The sequence below is a fragment of the Pteropus vampyrus genome, unplaced genomic scaffold, assembly GCF_000151845.1.
Source record: "Pteropus vampyrus isolate Shadow unplaced genomic scaffold, Pvam_2.0 Scaffold20, whole genome shotgun sequence".
NCBI classification, from domain to species: domain Eukaryota; kingdom Metazoa; phylum Chordata; class Mammalia; order Chiroptera; family Pteropodidae; genus Pteropus; species Pteropus vampyrus.
Window position 1 is genome coordinate 4,945,147 of NW_011888801.1, and position 18,869 is coordinate 4,964,015.

At 46.8% G+C, this 18,869-nt stretch overlaps 1 protein-coding gene across 4 annotated transcripts in view; it reads right to left on the minus strand.

The window, feature by feature from the left end:
* Positions 1-18,869, minus strand: part of DLG5 (discs large MAGUK scaffold protein 5) — a 115,606-nt gene that overhangs the window by 49,542 nt on the left and 47,195 nt on the right. For 3 of the 4 annotated variants that reach the window (XM_023527947.1, XM_011355317.2, XM_011355316.2), the window contains 3 exons: positions 9,669-9,831; positions 7,517-7,660; positions 6,665-6,848 (listed from right to left, as the gene is read on the minus strand). In XM_023527947.1, the coding sequence (XP_023383715.1) occupies positions 6,665-6,848; positions 7,517-7,660; positions 9,669-9,831 (491 nt within the window). Of the gene's footprint in view, positions 1-6,664; positions 6,849-7,516; positions 7,661-7,868; positions 7,922-9,668; positions 9,832-18,869 lie in introns of those variants that run through there. The other variant, XM_023527948.1, reaches the window with a different exon arrangement.

The following is an 18,869-nucleotide window of genomic DNA, read 5'->3' on the forward strand; positions in this document are numbered from 1 at the left end:
AGACTGAGCCCGAGTACAAGACAAACTGTGCAGATAATCGTCCGAGTGCAGATAATCGTCCAAGTGCAGATAATAAAGTTGGAGGCCGCCAAGGGCATCACCTGGACACAATGCCCCACCGTCCCACATGTGCCCAGGACACACAGCACCAGTGGAGCTCACTCCTGACTTGCAGGTCAGTCAGTGCCTTCTACCCATAACTGGAAAAGGTCCAGCTTCTGGAAAGGAATGCCCTGACTTGTGGTCAATACCTCAAACATTTCAATTAAAAACCACTTCAAATGTTTTACTCTCTAAACATCTCCTAAGCCAAGTGAGAACCTCAATAACTCCAAATGAGTCAAGCGGTTTATTACAGAACAAAGGCATTGCTGCCATTCCCGGTGTTCCCCACAAGGTGGCAGCCCTGGGTAGACCAGGCAAATGCTCTTGGGCAGTTGTCCCACCTTCCAAGCTTCATTAAGAAACTAATTTTAAAGGCAGCCTTGAAATGACACAAAGACCGCATTCCCAGACTTGGCTCAGCAGGGCCCACCCTCACTGGTCCACAACTGAATCTGGAGTCTACACCATGGCTTGGCCTTTCTTCATGGGGAAATAGTCTCCAAAATGCCTTACCTGTGAGGAGCTTGGAAGAGGATTGGCACCTACATGACAATCCAGGGACACTTCAGGACAGAGTGAATCCTGCTGTCAGGATGGGCTGCAAGTCCCCAGTGAGTTGGGGTGGTCAGGGGAAATCCCAGAGCAGGCCCAGGCATCCTTTCTGAAGCTCAACCCAGCTCTGATAACATGGTGAGATTCAAGAACAGAAGGGACCCTGGGAGATCAAGCTGATGCCAGGTGCTGTCTGGGCCATGGCTCCACCCATTCCACAGGCGGAAACCACAGTGAAGGTCTTGCTTATTGTGAGCTGACATCTACCTTCTCCAAGTCCTAACCTCTCGTTCTCAGTCCAGCCCTGGAGTCACGCAGAATAATCCTTTACCCACAGAACAGCATCCACGTATTCAAAGAGGCTCATGGGCTCCCAAACACTTCTTGACTTTTCTCTACAAGCAGGGCTCACAGTCATGCCTATGCTAACATAATCAAAAGCCTCTGAAAAAATTGGGGAAAATCACAGCCACAGTTAAGAGAATTTAAAAAGCTATCCTATTAGTCTAGAATTTTACCTTTTTCTCATTAGATTATGTTCTTAGTAGGAAGTTCCACACATGTGCATAGACACCGACACACACACACACACACACACACACACACACACACCCCACCCACCCACCCACCCCCCCACCCAACAGGTCAAATGTTTAGCTTCCCACCTAAGGCTATAACGAAAGGCCTAGTGAGAGAGAGAATACTTAAATTTGGTTCTGAATTCTCAAATGATAACGGCAGTAAACTTCTCACCTCAGGTAGTCCAGGCCAGTCTTTAGAGATGACCCCCCTCTGGCCTGTGAGGAGGGGGTGAAAGTGGAAAGGCACAAAGGCAGGGTCTGGTTCCATCCACACGGCAAGAGGCCACAGCCTGAGCTGCTCCGGAGGGAAGATAACAAGAGGACCGCCCCTGCCCCTACGCTGATCAGAAACACTCATTCCCTCTGGGCTTCTCTGCAAGGCACGCCCTTCAGACACTAAGAAACCCCTTTCCTGGGAAACCGAGGAAAAGAAGTCAACTTTTATGAATCATCAAAGTCAACAGCATATTTAAAGACAGGAGACAAGACCAGGAGGAAGACAGAGAAGTCTCCTGGGGCGTTATAATACATTTTCCAAGTAATAGCAGAATCTATTAAAAAAAGAAAAGCATTGCTTTGGACCCTGCAATTTTACCTCTAAGAATCAAACTTTAGAAAACATGCACAAAGGAGCACAAGGACACATGTAAGTGTGCCACCAAAAAATCATTTGTAATAGGAAAAAATGTAGACAACCAAGATTCTCAATACAGAATGGAGTCAATAAACTCTTGACAACTAAACTATGAATTAACTTGTTGGATGTCCCAAATTTACAGAAAATATAAGGAGACCCATGATATATTAAAGGATAAAAAAAAAACAAAAGCTAGGTGACAGAAAATAAAGCTTTGTGCTGAGTATGACATAGAACATGTCTATAAGGACATATCCCAGGTGGATGAGAAGTTAGTCATCTCTAGGGGCTGGGGTGGGGATGGGAGAGTGACTTCACTGTTTTTTTTTTTAACCAAAAACTGCGCATTATTTTAATTTAAAAAATGCAAAAACATCCTAGACATTGTGCCGCTAACCAAGGTTGGCAATTTCTGCCCAGGATCTCTTGGATATTTCTAATGAAACCCAAGAGTCCACATTCTGACTGAGGTACTCTGGAGACGGAACTGCCATGTTACAACCCATCCCCCAACACACACATATGCAAATATAAGCACACACACAGGAAAGACCACCTGTCTGCTGCTCTCAAGTGGGAGAGGGCCCAGACCCCAGGCCATGGGGCCTCCCTGTCCAGGGTTGCCTCATTTCCTCAAGGATAAATCATGCAGAGGGCTGGGGAGCCCCACAAATCCCTCAAGCAAACATGCAAGTCAAACAGCGCCATTCACCCCGCAAAGGCCTCTTCAAGTTAACAAGGCGTGGGAGGAACCAGGCAACAAAACCAGCCTTGTCCAGCAAGGTCAACCTTTGCCCTCCGGCCCTGTGGGGAGGAAACCTGTTGCCACCCCCATGTCCCCTGCTTCCTCTGCTGCTGGCTTAACCAAGACCTGAGTTTTCCACAGCTCAGGCAACTATCCCTGACCTGGTAAAGGTGAAAAGGCCTGTGAGCTGAGAGATCCACTCCCACCCCAGTGGCAGCCTGAACTCTTCTCCTGGTGGGGTCTCAAGGTAGCACCTGGTAGGGGCACTGGTCTACCCGAACAGAACTAGGGAAACTCTTTGACTGCAGTAATAAACTACCCCCAGCGGTAGGAAAAGAACAAGGAATGAATGGCAGGGGTGGGAGAGAAAACCTTTCCATGTCAATAGTAGGGAGAAAAGGAAAGGGGGCTTGAGAGGGGATAATCTTGGTCTGGCTGTTTGTACAAACTGTGAAAGGCCTGAAGGAACACAGTGATGAAATTTTATGCCTTGTAAGGGCAGAATTTTTTTTTTATGACAAGGTGATAACTGGAGTCTTTGAGATAATTCACATACCATACAATTCACTCTTCAAGTGCACAATTCGGTGGTTTTTGGTACATTCACAAGGTTATGGGTGGGTGGGGGCTGCCCTCAGCTGGGGCTCTCCCTGCCTCTCGGGCAGCATGTGCCCCCTGAGTCACCACAGCAGCTCATCCTTATCTGCCTCACACACTGGATTTCTCCAGAAGATTTCTTTTGGGGTAAAAACGGTTTGCCTCTAAACAACTGAAAACTCGCAGTCCTAACCCTTTACTCTAAGAAGTTCTGTGGACCGTCTAGGAAGGAGGAAGGGCCTCTGCAGGGGTTTTCAATGCATGCAGCACGGTACTGGCCATAGGCTGGTACAGCACGTTCTCCTTGGTACCTCATTTCATCCTTAAAGCGATGCTTCCAGAGCATCCCCCACTCCGCTCCTGGATCTGTGAAGGGGACAGGAAAGGAAAGTGGGGCCGGTTGAAGCTGCAGTCTGAGATCATGCAGGAGGTCAGCAGAGGGTTTCTCGTGGTGCTGCCCGGAGAGAGCAGCTAGACTCCTGCTGCCCTGGCCTTTGCTCACCCCTCCCCTTCCACAAACCCTTCTTATTGCCAAGGCTCCAAAAGGGCCTGCTAACTCCTGCCGCCAGACCTGACCCCACACAACCAAGCCCCCTAATCAGAGGGTTCACAAAAAAGAAGTCTGATATCTCCAAGTATAATGAACTCAGAGTCCTTCACTAAGCCTGCTCTGGGTATTCCAGATAAGGCTTCAATAAAGATCAGAGAAAATCAACGACAGAAGCCAATTTTTCAATAGAATACAGGTTATAATGGGAAAATACTGAAAATAGCCCAAAGGTCAGTCAATAGGAGACTAGTTAAATCAATCATAGTGCTTCTTTGTAATTCAATACTGGGCAGCAGTTAAAAACAAAAGTAGAATTTGTACTGAAATAAAGATTCACATGATATATTCAGCCCCACGAAAAAACAATGTCAGCAACAAAATGAATAGTATGATCCCATTCTGTGAAATAAATTAACAAAATATAAGGGCTCTATGAGCACAGATAAAAATCTCAAACTTTTCACTGGTAGTACACTCATGGAAGTTATTTCTCTGAGTGAGACAACAGGAAGAAGTCTACCTTTTATTTTAAAAATGGCAGTATTGTTGGGTTCTTTTATTATGTTACAAAATGAATATTCATTTTGCAATTTAAAAAAAATTGTATAAAAATGAAAAGAAAGCCTTGTCCTTCCTGTTTCTGAACAATTTAACCTACAGCCATAAGGTGAAGCAGAGCGGGGTGGCGGGCTACAGCTGGTACACAACTCTCGTGGCCTCGTCAGAGCCTGCAGAGGATAAGGAGGCGCCACGTGGAGGTGAGGCCTGGGGGAGGGCACACATGGAGCATGAGGGTGCAAAAGGGTGAAAAGGGGGTGGCATGAGAAAGGGGGCTACAGAGCGAGGGGAGGGGTGTATACACAGGGGGTCTGACTGAGTAAGTAAATAAAGAATAATAGCAACTGAGTTTCACACTGCTATAAAAGGGAGTTACAAAAATGGAAAGATAGAAAACTAGAATGAATTCTGTGATATTGTAGTATGAGACTGGAATTGGAAGTGTTTAGTGTGAACTCATGGTTTTTTAATATATGTATCACCTACTGAAAATACATATAAGATGCAGATATAAGGGGGAGGAGGGAGAGAGAGACACAACATAGAAATGTAAGTGGGGTGGGCAGTGTGGTATACTCAGATACTCCCTACTCTGTTCACTGAGAGGGCCTGGGAACAGTGATACCCCAGTAGCTATAAGCACACTCAGCACTTAGATCTTCCTTCTAAATACCATTCTCCACTAAAAGGAATTGAGGGCTCCTTAGAGAAATGGTTGATTTCTAGAGCAAGGGCAAGGAAATTATAAAGTGAGCTTAGAACATCTTCTTGTGCCAGAGAACAAGGAATGCTCAAAGAGTGAGGAGAAGCAAGCTTGAAGGGGCTCCTATTGGCCACAATGGATTATAACCCACTGAATAAAACAGGAAACCATAAATAAATAGGTAGGTAGGTAGGTAAGTGATAAATAAACAAAGGGAAAACAAGTAACTTTACAACAGAGATACCACCTTAGTCAGGTGATCAAAGTGAACGTCATCAGCAATGGGTCATACCAAGCCAGGCCCCAATCAAGAGGATGCAAAGAGGAAAAAGCAGCATCACGTCCTGATAGTCCTGCCTAAGATGCATAAAGGGGATCAAATAGTGAGGATCAGACTAACGCAGGATGAAGGACAGCCTACAAAATAACTAGACTGTAATCTTCCAAAGCATCAAAGTCATGCAGGTCAAAGCCTAAGGAACTGTTCCAGACTGAAGGAGACCAAAGAGACACAATAGCTGAATGCAAGGCTTTATTCTGAACAGGACCCTTTTCCTATTAAAGACACGATTGAGACAGCTGGCAAAGCCCAAATGGAGCCTGATGATTAGGTGGCAGTATGTACTGATGTTAACATTTACGTTACGGTTACATAGGAAAATATCCTTGCTTGTAAAGACACGTTGGCATGTTCGGGGGATAAGGTTGGCAACTTTTAAATAATAAGGGAAAAATAATTTTCTGCACTATACTTACGACTCCTCTGTAACTCTGTAATAGTTTTGTAATTTAAATTTTGTAAATTATACGTGAAAATAAAGCAGTGTAGATAATATCACGCTCAATTATCAGAGAAGTTCAGGATGTTCCATGTCAGCTATATCAAGCAAGCCCCAATGGTCCTGCTTTATTTAACTCAGGAAACCATAAATGATGGAGATGGGTTCTCCACCTAATCAGACCTACCCTCTGGCCCTCCTTGGTGTTGTCTTCCAACCCCACACATCTAACCATCTGTGGACATAGAACATGTCATCAGCCCCTATCATATCCCTGGGCAGTTCCAGACCGTCAGCTACAAGAGAACTGGCCGACATCACTCATGGCAAGTTAATGTTCTGACTGGCCTGCTCCTTATGCCTTTGTCAATGTGAAACAAGAGCTGAGCAGAGCGAAGAAACAGACTGGGAATGCACAGAGCAGTAAAGGCAACAGGCCACACAACCACCTCAAAATAACAGTGATAACTGCTCCATCTCCTATTTGCATAGGGCTTTAATATTTCCAAGCTTCTCTCCACCTGTAATCTCATGCAATCCAAGCTACAGAACCCCAAGCCCTGGACAAAGTTGAATTCCTGTCACACACTGCATAGCACCTCCTCCATGGCAGCCCTTGCAACATTCATAATGATACACGAATACATGTTATTATTTGATTAACATTTGTCTCCTTCATTGGACTGCAGAGTCCACGAGAGCAAGGGCTGAGTGTTTGTTCACAGATACCCTAGTGCCTCATATGAGGCGGACACTCCAGAAATAGCTGTTAAATGATCATGTGGGTGGATGGGTGAATGGGTAGGTGGGTGGGTGACTGACCTTGGTTTGCACCCAGCTGCCCGGCCCAACCCTACCTGCTGCTGCTGGGCCCGGAGATCACCGATCTCCTTCTGGTCCTCCTCATGGAGCCGCTTCATGTCCTCCCACGACTGCTGCAGCAGGTTACGCTCCCGTAGCAGCTGCCCATTCTCCCGCCTCAGCATGTCCACATCATCCTTCAGCTGGGTCTGGTCACTCAGGAGCCGGCTGTGGAGTGTGCTGAAATACCCCCCCACACAGTAAGCCCCAGACAGCCTCCAACCCCCACCCCAAGGCATCACCAGCCTCTCCAGGACCCAAAACTCCCAATACACCAGCCAGGAACAATAGAAGCTGGATCCACAGCACTCAGGAGCAGGCCAAAGCCTGCTATCAGCCAGATGCCAGAAGGATCCAAACCACTTATTAAAAGCCTGACACCAAAAAGGGCATGTATACAAAACCAAAAAAAGGGGTCGTGGGGAGGTAAGCCCCTACCTGGTGTAAACCTGGCACCTCCACGTACTAAGGTACTGAGGCCTGGGCAAACATCAGCAGGTTGGCAGGCAAATACCCTCAGAGGGGCACCAGGAAACCAAAAGGGAACAGGCTCCATCTGTCTCTCCTATGGCTGGAGCTGTAGCAAAGCCCCCTGAACAGTGACTCAGAAGCCCAGGAACCTGCCTGGCTCACTGCCTCATGTCAATTTCCTACCTACTGTGCTTCTGAAGCAGGCAAAAGATGGTGTGAAGGGTTAATAGCCTAACTTTGCACCTAGGAAAACTAACCTACTTGTTGAAGGCCCACTGCTTGCTATGTGGCAGAGGCAGGACTAGAACCAGAAGCCCTAGCTCCAAGTCTAGAAATAAAGAAGGGTAAGAGGCAGCCATTTTGTAGGCCCCACTCACTGGTAGAAGTCGGTCTCCTTCGCCACCTCCTCACACCTCTTCAAGGCATTGGTGTGCTGGTTCTGCAGGCTCTGCAGGTCAGACATGGCCCGCACGCACTGGATCTTCAGCCTCTCATAGTCAGGATTCAGCCTGTGGTAGGGCCTGGCCCATACAGCAAACACTGCCGTGAACACACTGACAGGAATGTCTCTCCCCCAGGAAGCCATGTCCTGGATCACTCCAGCCCAGCGGTTCCCAACACTGGTCGCCTAATCATCAAAACCACCTGGGTATTTCTTAAGCTCAGATGTCCTGGCCATACCCAGACCAACAGAATCAGAATCCCCAGGATGAAGGGAGCCTTGGTTACCTGAGCTCCCTGCGTGGGCCTGGAGAGCTGAAAGCACCATCTTCTTCTCTAGGAGCTTCCAGGAGACCCTACAACAGGCCTGCACACAGTGGGTCCAGGCCACCAGAAACCTGATATGAAGTTTCTCCTTTCTTCAGAACAGTGATTCTCAATCTTGGGCTCACATTAAAATACCAACGCCCAGACCAATTACATCAGCTTCCTGGGGGTAGGACTCAGACATCTGGATTGTTTTTTGTTGTTGTTTTGTTTTGTTTTTTTTAACTCCTCAGGGAATTCCAATGTACAACCAAAGTTGAGAACAGTGGCCAGGAACAGTAGTTCTCAAAGTGGGGTGGCAGGATTTGTAACATTGGTACACCTGAGAACTTGTTAGAAATGCAAATTGTCAGGCCAGCCCCAGACCTCCTAAATCAGGCACTCAGGAGGGAGGAAGGGAGAGAGGGAGAAAGGACTAGCTAGCAATCTGTGCTTCAACAACAAGGCCTCCAAGTGATTCCAGTGCATGCTCAAGTTTGAGAATCCCTGCTCTAGAGCAGGCGACAGCAACTCTTTTCTGTAAATGGCCACACAGTAAATACCTTAGGTTTTGCTGGCCACACGGTCGCTGTGCAACCACACACTCTGCCTTGGTAGCATGAAAGCAGCCATGGACAACATGCACTCTGACACCCCGTGTCTTCACTGGCCCTGCCTATGTCCCATCTGACTGGGGCCTAGCCTCGACAAAGCAACCTCTAGAAGCAGGCTTTGCAGCCCTGACATTCCCTACAGAGGAACCTTCCTTGGGACAAGGCATACATCCTAATGCTCCTAAAGGGAAGAGGTTAAAGCAATATCCCTCCCCTCAGGACCCCTACCAACATCTTCTGGAAGAATAAACCCCTCTGCAGCCCTCCTCCACCTCCATGAAGCCCTCCTGAATCATGCAGGTGTGTAAAGACTCTTCCTCTGCTTCACTCCACAGCCTGCCCTTCCCTGGTATCTACCTCCAAATCTCAACAAATGAAGCAATCAAATATTTTCCTCAAAACAAAGAAGACAAGTGGAATATACCCTTCCTAAAACACATATGGCAGGGTATAACTACTGTGCTTACAAACCACATAAAGATCCACCCTATAGGAGGTAAGCTAAGGTCTTCTGGGAGACAGTGGCCCATGCACACATGTAGACACACATGCACACACACACACCTACACAGGCAGACCTGTCGAAGGACTGGCAACAGGATAACTATATTAGGGCAAAGGCTGCACAGCACAGCAGCAGTGGATAAGGAGAGAAGTATAATGCCTTGGGTCTGGAAGGCAGAGGCCTAGAGGTGGGTAGTGATGAGCTCAAGACCATCCGGCTAACCAATGACGAGGCACCAAAGTAGGACCAAGCCCTTCCAGCTGCTGCCAAGACCACCCAGTGAACAACCATCTGCAAAGGCCAGGGGAAAAGATAGGAGGCTGGCCCCAGGCTCTTCTGCCATATACACACACAAACACACACACAGGAACACACCACTATCAGGGCCAAATGTATAACTGTCACACAATAACACCTTTCAATCCCCAAGTCATGCAACTCAGGCCATGGGCTCCAATTTTGATTTGGAGAAAGCAAAACAAGCCTGTGCCATCTCTTCCAAAGCCTGAAGCGAAAGTGTTTCAATGTGAGGTGGGGGTGAGGGGACCCCCCCAGGAGCTAAGGACCCCCTGGTGGGAAGTGGTCGGTGATAGCATATGGACAATAACCCTTGCCCATTGGCAAGGTGTTGAGTGCTGGGCCAGGGAAGCGACCAATCATTACCTCTTGTCAAAGGTCGTCCCATGAGTCGCAAAGGCCAGGCGCTTCCGTAGTTCATTCCTCTCTCGGGTCACCAGCCGCAGCTGAATGGAGAGGTTTTCCACCTTCTCGTTCACCTGCCGGTCAGTGAGGAGGGGTGGCGGGGATGGAGCCTTCCCGGTGGTACCTGGTGGAGGAAAATAATAAAGTGAACTGGCACTTAGACAGCGCTCACCAGATGCCAGGTACTGCTCTGAGCTTTTGGCTTGCATTAGTTACTCCCAACAGCCCTACCAGGTGTGTCCTGTTAGCATTCCCCTTTCACAGATGACAACACTGACACAGAAAGTAAGAAGTAGAACCGAGACCTAAGCCCAGGCAGTCACTGGCACTCAAGCACTCACCCACTCACTCTCTGGGCCCTAGTTGAGGACCTTGAGGACGTCCACTCTTCCCAACGCACCTTTGACACCTCCAAGATGAGCTGTTTGGGGCCTAATCCTGTCATCCTTGCCTAGTCTGGAAACACCAGCAAGCAGAGACCAACCTGAGCCCTGAGTGGAGCAGAAGACATGGCCTAAAGAGGAAGGGACAGCTGGAACCCTGTGAAACTCTCAAGGATGAAGGTAGCCAGCTCCAAAGCTGGGGCCCAAGGGCTGCGTCCCCATCTGCCCCTGACCAGGGCTGGACACTCTGCACTGCTCCCTTTTCTGAGGGGTCCAACTGTCCGAAGGACCTGCCCAACCAGCCCAGGTGTACAGGCATAGAGGAAAATGTTGAGAGAGCCACCTACAGCTAAGGTTAAGTGTGACGTAATATAGGTAAGTCCTGGGGCCTCTGGCTGCACAGCCCACATCAGGCCCTCATCATTAAAAGTGTCCTGAAGGAAACCCCTTGCCTTATACAATTATGAAGGAACAGTGGCCACCACCAGCACCTCTGACAAGATCCAAATCTATTTCTAAAAGGAGAGCACCTCACTCAAATGTCTGGGAAGAAGAGATGAATCCATGGTGCCTTTATATTTAACTCTGTCCATATGTTCACCTGAGATCTCCTCTAACACTCAGAAATCTGAGATGGGGTCACAGGAACTCAAAGGAGCCATCCCATTTTATGAATGTGATCCAGGAGGCTAACACACCCCAGAGGCACAGCATTTGTCTCCCCAGTAGCCCCAGAGTGTGCGAAGGGCAAGATACATGTCTTCTGACTCTGCTATCCTGACTGTACCCCGACCCAGACTGATCCTTGTTGGCTGACTGCTCATGCAAACCAAGAGCCCCCTCTCCCACAAGACAAAAGACCAGCACTCAGGGGTGGCCTTGTACCTTCCAGGTGTGCCAGACAAAATGAGGAGTTGAACACTGTGGGTGACAAGCTAGACCATGGTCTGAGGGAGGAGCCTCAAGCTCGCAGATCATCAGTACCACTGAATCTAATACCCGCTGAAGCACATGTTATTTTAAAACCACCACCACAACCAACAGGATTCCTGTGCTCCAAGTCAGACCTCTAGGACCAGAATGTTCTCTAAGGTGGGGCCTGGAGTAACCCTTTCCACGAGCACCTCTCTTCCCCATGGCCTGAGAAGCCTTCTCTCACCTTTCCCCAAAACACTCTGGATTCTCACCCCTGCCCCCTAGAGTTTTGAAAAAAGACGGTTTCTAGCTCTGTGTGGGCTGTGTAACATCTTCTTTTGGCAAATGAAGTCACTTTTAGGAGCTTTAGCCCAGGGCCAGTTCTACACTGTCATGTGATTTGCAGTAACTTACCCAGCTCTCTCACAAGTGGAGCTTCCTCTGGACATGTATCTGATGCCCCTCCTGGAGGTGAACATGACTCAACCTCTAAACAACTCCAGGATGGGGGTGGGGATGGGACCATCTGTGAAGGACTGACAAACCCAAGAGAGTGGGATAAAAAAACTCAAAGAACACCCAGGAAAAAAGGTATTTCAGTGTTCACAGTCATGAGCAACAGCAGACAACACAGATATTTCAGGCATTAACTTAATCTTCCCAACGATCCCAGATGGGTACTAATATTATCATCCCCATTTCAGAGGTGAAAAAACTGAGGCCCAGCAAGGTTAGCTAATCAGCTCAAAGCTGCACACACAGCAAGCGGTGCCCTAAGATGAGCCCAAGCATCTGGATTCGGAGCACATGCTCCTTGGCACCACGCCTTACTGCTTCCCAAATGACAACCGTGAGCAGCATTCACTTCGTACCTGGCAATTTTTGAAATGCTTTCCATACATCATCCCGTTCAATACCCTTAAGGAAGATATTTGTGTTATTCCCATTTTACAGATCAAGAAACAAAATCTTATCAAGGTTAAGTAAAATGTCCAGGTCACAGAGCCAGAAGATGATAGCACTAAACCTCCCTCTATGACCCCTGAACCTAAGGCCTAAAAGTTCACAAACTTTTTGATGTTAGGCCCTCTTTACACTCTTAATAAATGACTGAGGATTCCAACGAGCTTTTGTTTATATGGGTTATATCTATCTAACGATAATTTTTAAATATCTACCAAATTAAAAATGACCAAAAACCTATTGCAGGTTAAAGTACAAATTAGTCATTGATAGAGGGTCACAGGGATGGGGAGCATGGCATAGAGAATGCAGTAAGGTAATGGCTATGTGTAGAGGGAAGATAATCAGGGGGATCGTTTCTAATCAATGTACTATACCTGAAACTAATAATAAAATAAAATAAAATGCTTTAAAAAACCCATTACATATTCACTTCAGATTTCATTTACGAAAAATTAACTATCTTTTTCATTACAAAACAAAAAATGTAGTGAGAAGAGCGACATTGCTTTGCATCTTTGTAACGCTGCTTCACGTCCGACTTAATACAGCAGCCAGAGTCTCATATCGGTGCAATTATCACACACCATGATAGAACCTTTAGAAAACTCCACCCTACAGTGGAGTGTTTGAGAGGATGAGAATGGAAAAGGCAAGTGACATATTGGTGTCATTATAAAAAGTTTGACTTCACCAGCCCCTTGAAAGGACCTCAGGAACACCAGGCCACGCTTTGAGAACAGCTGCTCTGTGCTATACTCAAGTCCAAGAAGTACCAAAGAAATATCAAATCTCAAGTTTCAGAACCGAAAAGCACCACCAGGCATAGCAACCTGCCTCCAGGAAGATAAAGGATTTTCACCTCATTTTACAAATGCAGCAGAAAGGTACATCCCTTGGCTTTCGCAGAAGCTGGAGAGAGAAGCAGCAGCAGGACAAAAGGAGGGGTCAACAGATCTGTTACCGCACAGTCATGACCTATTTATTGTCTCAGTCTCCAGCAGGGTGAGGCCACTCTGTCTGCAGTTGTGAGAACCTGAGGTAGCTGATCATGCAGACAATGGAGTGAGTGCCGACTTTTGCTCACCACAGCCTTAGTGCTGGGTTCTGTACTAAACGCAATCAGTCCTGACCTCATTAATTCCCTTGGTGTCCTCCCAGGTATGTGCTATGATCACCCTGTAAGAAAATGACATTGAGTGAGACTGCACAGGTAGGAAAGCGGGAGGTCCCCATGCAAATTCAGCTCTAAATCCAGAGCCAAGGCCTCAACCCCTATGCTACACTGCCTCCTAGCAGGAGTGGCCTCCTGTTTCCTTTCCTTTTCCCCTTCAAAGGCTTGAAAATCCATAAAACACACAAAAGGAAGGCCACCCAGACCTGAGAAGCCATCAAACGGTAGGCCCTCTGACTCAGGTGACATGTTGACTGGGTGCTTCTGTCCTTTCACAATAAGAAAGGCGGAGGACATGGGAGCCACGGGGGACCTCAAGAAGAGTCCCAGATGTGCCAAGCCAGGAAGTTCAAAACAACAGCAACTGTTATAGAAAACCCATTCCATCCCTATTCAAATAAAAGGTTTTCCCTTTAACTTGCATCTCAGGGTTGAAAGGCGTTTTGAAGATGACATAGTCCTCCCATCCAAGAGGTTGCCAAAATGCCCCATATGGCCACCAAGACTGTTTGAACTCCTCCACGGTGAGGGAACTCACTACTTCACAGCAAAGCCTATTTAATCTCTCCCCCTAAAATGATTATCTGTACTGAGTTAAAAGCTGTCTCTATTTCCCCAACTGACTCTATATCTACTCCTAAGGGCCACAAGTATAACTGCAATTCCTCTTCTACACAACAGATCTGCTAGTATTGAAAACAACTACCAAGTCCCTTTACCACTACCAGAATAGCTAAAATAAAAATGTGGCAACACCACATGCTGGCAAGGATGCAGAGAAACTGGAATTTTTTTTCAAATGTTGCTGGTGGGAATATACAATGATACAGCCGCTTTAGAAAATACTTTGGCAGTCTTTTTATAAAGTTAAACATGCACATATCATACCACCCGGTAATCCTACTCCTAATATTTACACAAGACAAATGACAATTTATGTTCACCAAAACCAGCACACAACTCTTTACAGTAGCTGGTGAATGGATGAACAACAGCATTACAATCCTACAATGGAATATTATTCAGCAATAAAAAGGAATGAGCAAACTACCATCACACACAAGAGCATGGGGGAAATCAAAAATGACTTATGTCATTAAGTGAAAGAAGCCAGAAACAAAAGGCTATATACTATACGATGATTCCATTTATATGATATTTATATGAGAAAAGGCAAAACTATAGGGGCAGAAAAGAGATCAGTGGTTGCCTGGGCCTGAGGGTGGAGGGACTAAAGACAGACTACAAAGCCGCAGAAGGAAATTTTTCTGGGTGAACGAACTGTTCTGTATCTTAATTATGGCAGCGGTTAAACGACTATACATTTTTTGGAGTCAAAACTCATTGAATTGTACACCTGAAACTTAACTGGATTTCGTTAACCAATGTTACCATAAAATAAATTAATTAATTTTTTTTAAAGCTCATTGAACTATATACTAAAAAGGGTAAATTTTACTGCATGTTATTATACCTCAATGAACATGACCTTAAAATAAATTGTTTAAAAAAAAAATCTGTGGTGCCCTAAACTAAAGCCATTATCCCAGGAATGGTGTGGCTGGTGAAGAGATGTGGATTGTCAAGCCCCTCACCAGTCACTGCAGTTATAGGAAACATTTTAAGTAATAAGCAAAATAAAACTAACTTCAAGTGAGTTGTCCAAAAAATGTCAAACGCTTTTTCCTCTGTTCTGCCCTGTGCAGTTGTTCTTTTCGATTCAAGTACAAAACCGTCTACTCTCCCTGGCTCTACTCCTTCCTCTTCCCAAATCTGGAGCCTACTTGGGAGACAGTAGATTTTCCTTTCCTTTTTGGTGTCCAAGATAGGATTCAGGGGAAAGGGATTTGAACTGGACTAAAATAGATCCAAAAGGAGTGCTGGATGATGCCAGGAAAGCTGGCACAGACCCTGGAGTTCAGACAAGGTGCTGTCACTCACCTGGGCCTTGATGTGAGAGGGACAGCAGGAGCAGGAGTAGGCAGAAGGAACAGAGTTACCCTGGCTGGTTTTCTTGGCCATAAGCCTCTTTGTCGTTAGCTCCCTCTTCACCACGCTCCAGCAGACCTCGAAGGCTGCCCCCTCGGTTTTATTTACAGCTGAACAGAGGTCATAACTCTGCTTCAGAGCCCTGTGGGCCATGGTGCCAGAAGCCAAGGAGGAAATTGGCACCAGTCAAAAGTGGTCAGGTGGAGTGGAGATGCCGAGGTAAACTTCCTGGCCACCTCTAGGCCCTGGCTGTCAGGGGAGAAGCTAAGGAGCAGCAGAACATAGTCATCAGAAGCAGGAGAGAGCAAAACCAAACCAAGCTCACCTCCAACCCAGGAGAGCCAGAACTACTGGGAGAGACAGCCCCCTTGTCCTGAGCCAGTGTTTCTGAAAGCACCTTAGCTTCAGGAGAGAAGCTGGTAGAAATGCACATTTCAGGTACCACCCAGAACTACTGAATCAGAAACCTTAGGGGTGATCCCCTCCAGGTGATTCTGAAGCCTGAAAAAGTGAAAGACTCTCTAGTCTGCACCAAAGTTGCATTCGCTGGCTAGTTAACTTTTTCTTTTGGTTTTACTGGCTGTCTAGTAGCCACTGCACTTAAAGGCATCATGCATTAATGAAATGCAGAGAGGGTACCTTCCTTAACAATAAAAGCCCAGGGGGATGCCCTCCTTGGTCCCTGCAAGCCCACAGCTCAGCTCCTCTCAGGACTTAGAGTGAGAGGAGGTTAGATTCCAATGCAGCAGCTGCAGTCTTGCCCAGCTCCCAGATCTCCTCCTGGATAAGCTACCTGCTCTCTAATCTTCGACTCCAGGTCAGCTTTGCTGAAACCCAAACCAAGACATGTGGCGATGGCCTATTGCTTCTTCCTGGCTGCTCTTGTGTATGCAGCACCATTCTTGAAAGGCTCAACTTAAGGATCATCTCCTCCCTGAAACTTACTCTGGCTCCCCTCATCAGAAATAACTGCTCTTTCCCCAAGCTATCTATTTCTTTCTGTTTTACACAGAGCAGATGGCTAGTCACTTACACTTCCGGTGCTATGGTCTGAATGTTTGTGTGCCTCCCAAAATTCCTATGTTGAAATCCTAACCCCCAAGGTGTGGCATTAGAAGGTGGAGCCTTTGGAGTGATTAGTCATGAGGGTAGAGACAGTCACAAATGAATTAATGAATTATAAAAGGGACCCCAAAGCACACTCTCCCCAATTCTGCCATGTGTGGTTACAGTAGGAAGGTGCCTCTATGAAGCAAGAAGTGGGCCCCATCGGTCACTGAATCTGCCTTGAACTTGGACTTCCCAGTCTCCAGAACCATGAGAAATAAATGTTTGTTTCTAAGCCACCCAGTCTGTGTGATATTTGTCGTAACAGCCTTGATGGACTGAGACACCTGGCTGAGATCAGAGGCCAGGCCCCTCTACAATCCCTGCGAACACTGACCATGTGCTCCAAGAAGAGACCTGCTCCTATTCATCTGATGAACTGAGGGAAAACAGACTGATCCCAAAGGACCAGAGAAGGAAGGATCAGGGGGCACAGGAAGTTGGGGTACTGCCCTGCCTCCACGATGACTCGGCTCATCTTCCCTGTTGACTAGAAGCTGCACTTTCAAGGAATCTTCACTGGGATATGAAGGATGCCCTCCAGCTCCTTCTCCTACCAACAAGCCAGGAGACATCTCTGTTTAATGAGAAATCTCTCTTGTCACTTCAATTTGCATGAAATTTAAGACTTGTTTTATAAATGCCACCCAAGAATTCTCTTTTCCTTAAAACTTCTCTAGTTATCCAAGATGAGAAATAAAAGGCACCAGAGAAATCAGGTCAGGAGAAAAGTATCGATTGGTTGAAACGGGTGTGCAATCCCTGGGCAGATCTGCGGGGCCTACCAATGGGGCAGATTATTTAATAAAGGGCTGCACGGAGTAAGGGGAGGCCTCAAAGAAGCCACAACACTTAACAGATGAAAACTCCCTGAAGGCCTCAGCAAAAAGACACTGCAACCTTTAAAACTGTTAGTTGGCAAGAGCATGGTGTGTTGTTAGTGGGGTCAAGCTAGAGAGCTGAAACTGGACAGACCACCTGAGGATCTAATGCTAATCAGGCAAGCCAATCAGGTACTAGCTGTCACTAAGAAAATACAATATATTCAAGACTTCATCTACCAATTTCTCTTATGCCGAATATAACTTGCCATTCTTTTCCCAAATGTTCTTTGTTAGGGAGATATATGTGGGAAAGTGAAAGTGATATTTTTATTCTAAGACCTAGCTTTTGCCTTTCTTTAGGTTCATGGAGAAAGATCAAGAACAAACAAAAACAGCTAGTCTTCATCTGACTTACCAGAGGCCCCTTCTGCCAGGGCTAGGGTACACCTGCGAAGATCAGGGAAGGAAGAGCTCTGCCGATCATAAGGTGAGGCTGAGCCAGGAGGGAGTCTCCGGGAGGTAGTGCGATGGAGGATCCTGTGGCTGACCCTAACATTCATTCTACACCAGGGAGCTCATCCAAGCTAGACATAGACATTCCAGCTCTCTTGCCAGGCATTGGGTTAGGCCAGCCCATCTCAATCCTCAAGGGCTGCTACAACGTGCGGCTGCTGGGCCCCACCCTTGCAACTTCTGATGTAGCAGGTATGGCGCGAAGCTCAGGAACCTGCATTTCTACCAAGTGCCTGAATGCTGCTGGTCCAGGGCTACACTATTTGAGCCACTGATTTGGACAAAGACAGGCAACCCAATACTGAGAGACTATGCCGAGGGACTTCTGGGGAAGGCTTCTTTGCTCATAAGGAGACACCAGAGGAGGTAACCCTGTCCAGTCTCTGGACCATTTGTGACAATGGAGATGTTCTTTTACCTGCTCTGTCCAATTTGGTAGCCACTAGCCAGAGTCGACCACAGAGTACTTGAAATGTGACTAGGGTGACTGTTGAAACTAGAAATTTTAATTGTGTTTCATTTGAATTATTCTGAATTTAAAAGCCATTTTGGCTCCCGTCATGGAAATCGTAGCCCTGGATATCGTCAGGTCTGGATATAATGGCTGGAACATGCTACTACATATCCTTGACCATCAATCAGCCTAAAGGGTAAGACACCACACAGAGGATCGCAGATCCACATCCTGATGTACTCAGCCCAGATCGGTGCTTCTTATTATGTGAGATCACACATTTCTTTATTGTTTAAGGCAATGTGAGTAGGTAACCCCTACTGCTGCACCCACAAAGACATGGAAGTCAGCCTGCAGAAAAATGGAGCTACTCACCCCAAGGACAACGTCACCAAACGCAGAAGAGTGAGAGAAGCAAATCTTGGTTCTCGGTGAACTTAAGAGGTTTTGACCTGAAAGGGTGCAACCTGGTCTTTCAGCATTCAAGATCTGGGCACAGACAGCATTGCTTCCTGCCTGCCTGCTGACAAGTATCCGGGGACACTGCTGACCACTCCATCCCAACGTTCATTAGGTGTGTGGGGAACCGAATGTTGGGTTACTGACAAAAGGCTTCTTCCAGAGCATGTGAAAGTCCACCTACACAAAACACACCTCCTGCTCTGGCTTAAAATTCCACCATTAACGATATTTGCTATGGTTTAAGCGATAGATCTCTCTGGAACCCCTTTTTAAATGCAAATGATCCTAGGAAAGGTACTGCCTTAAGCCTTGAAGTGTCCATGTGAATGAGTCTGTGACATATCTGTTAGATCATTGGACCTTGTACCCAAGGGGAGG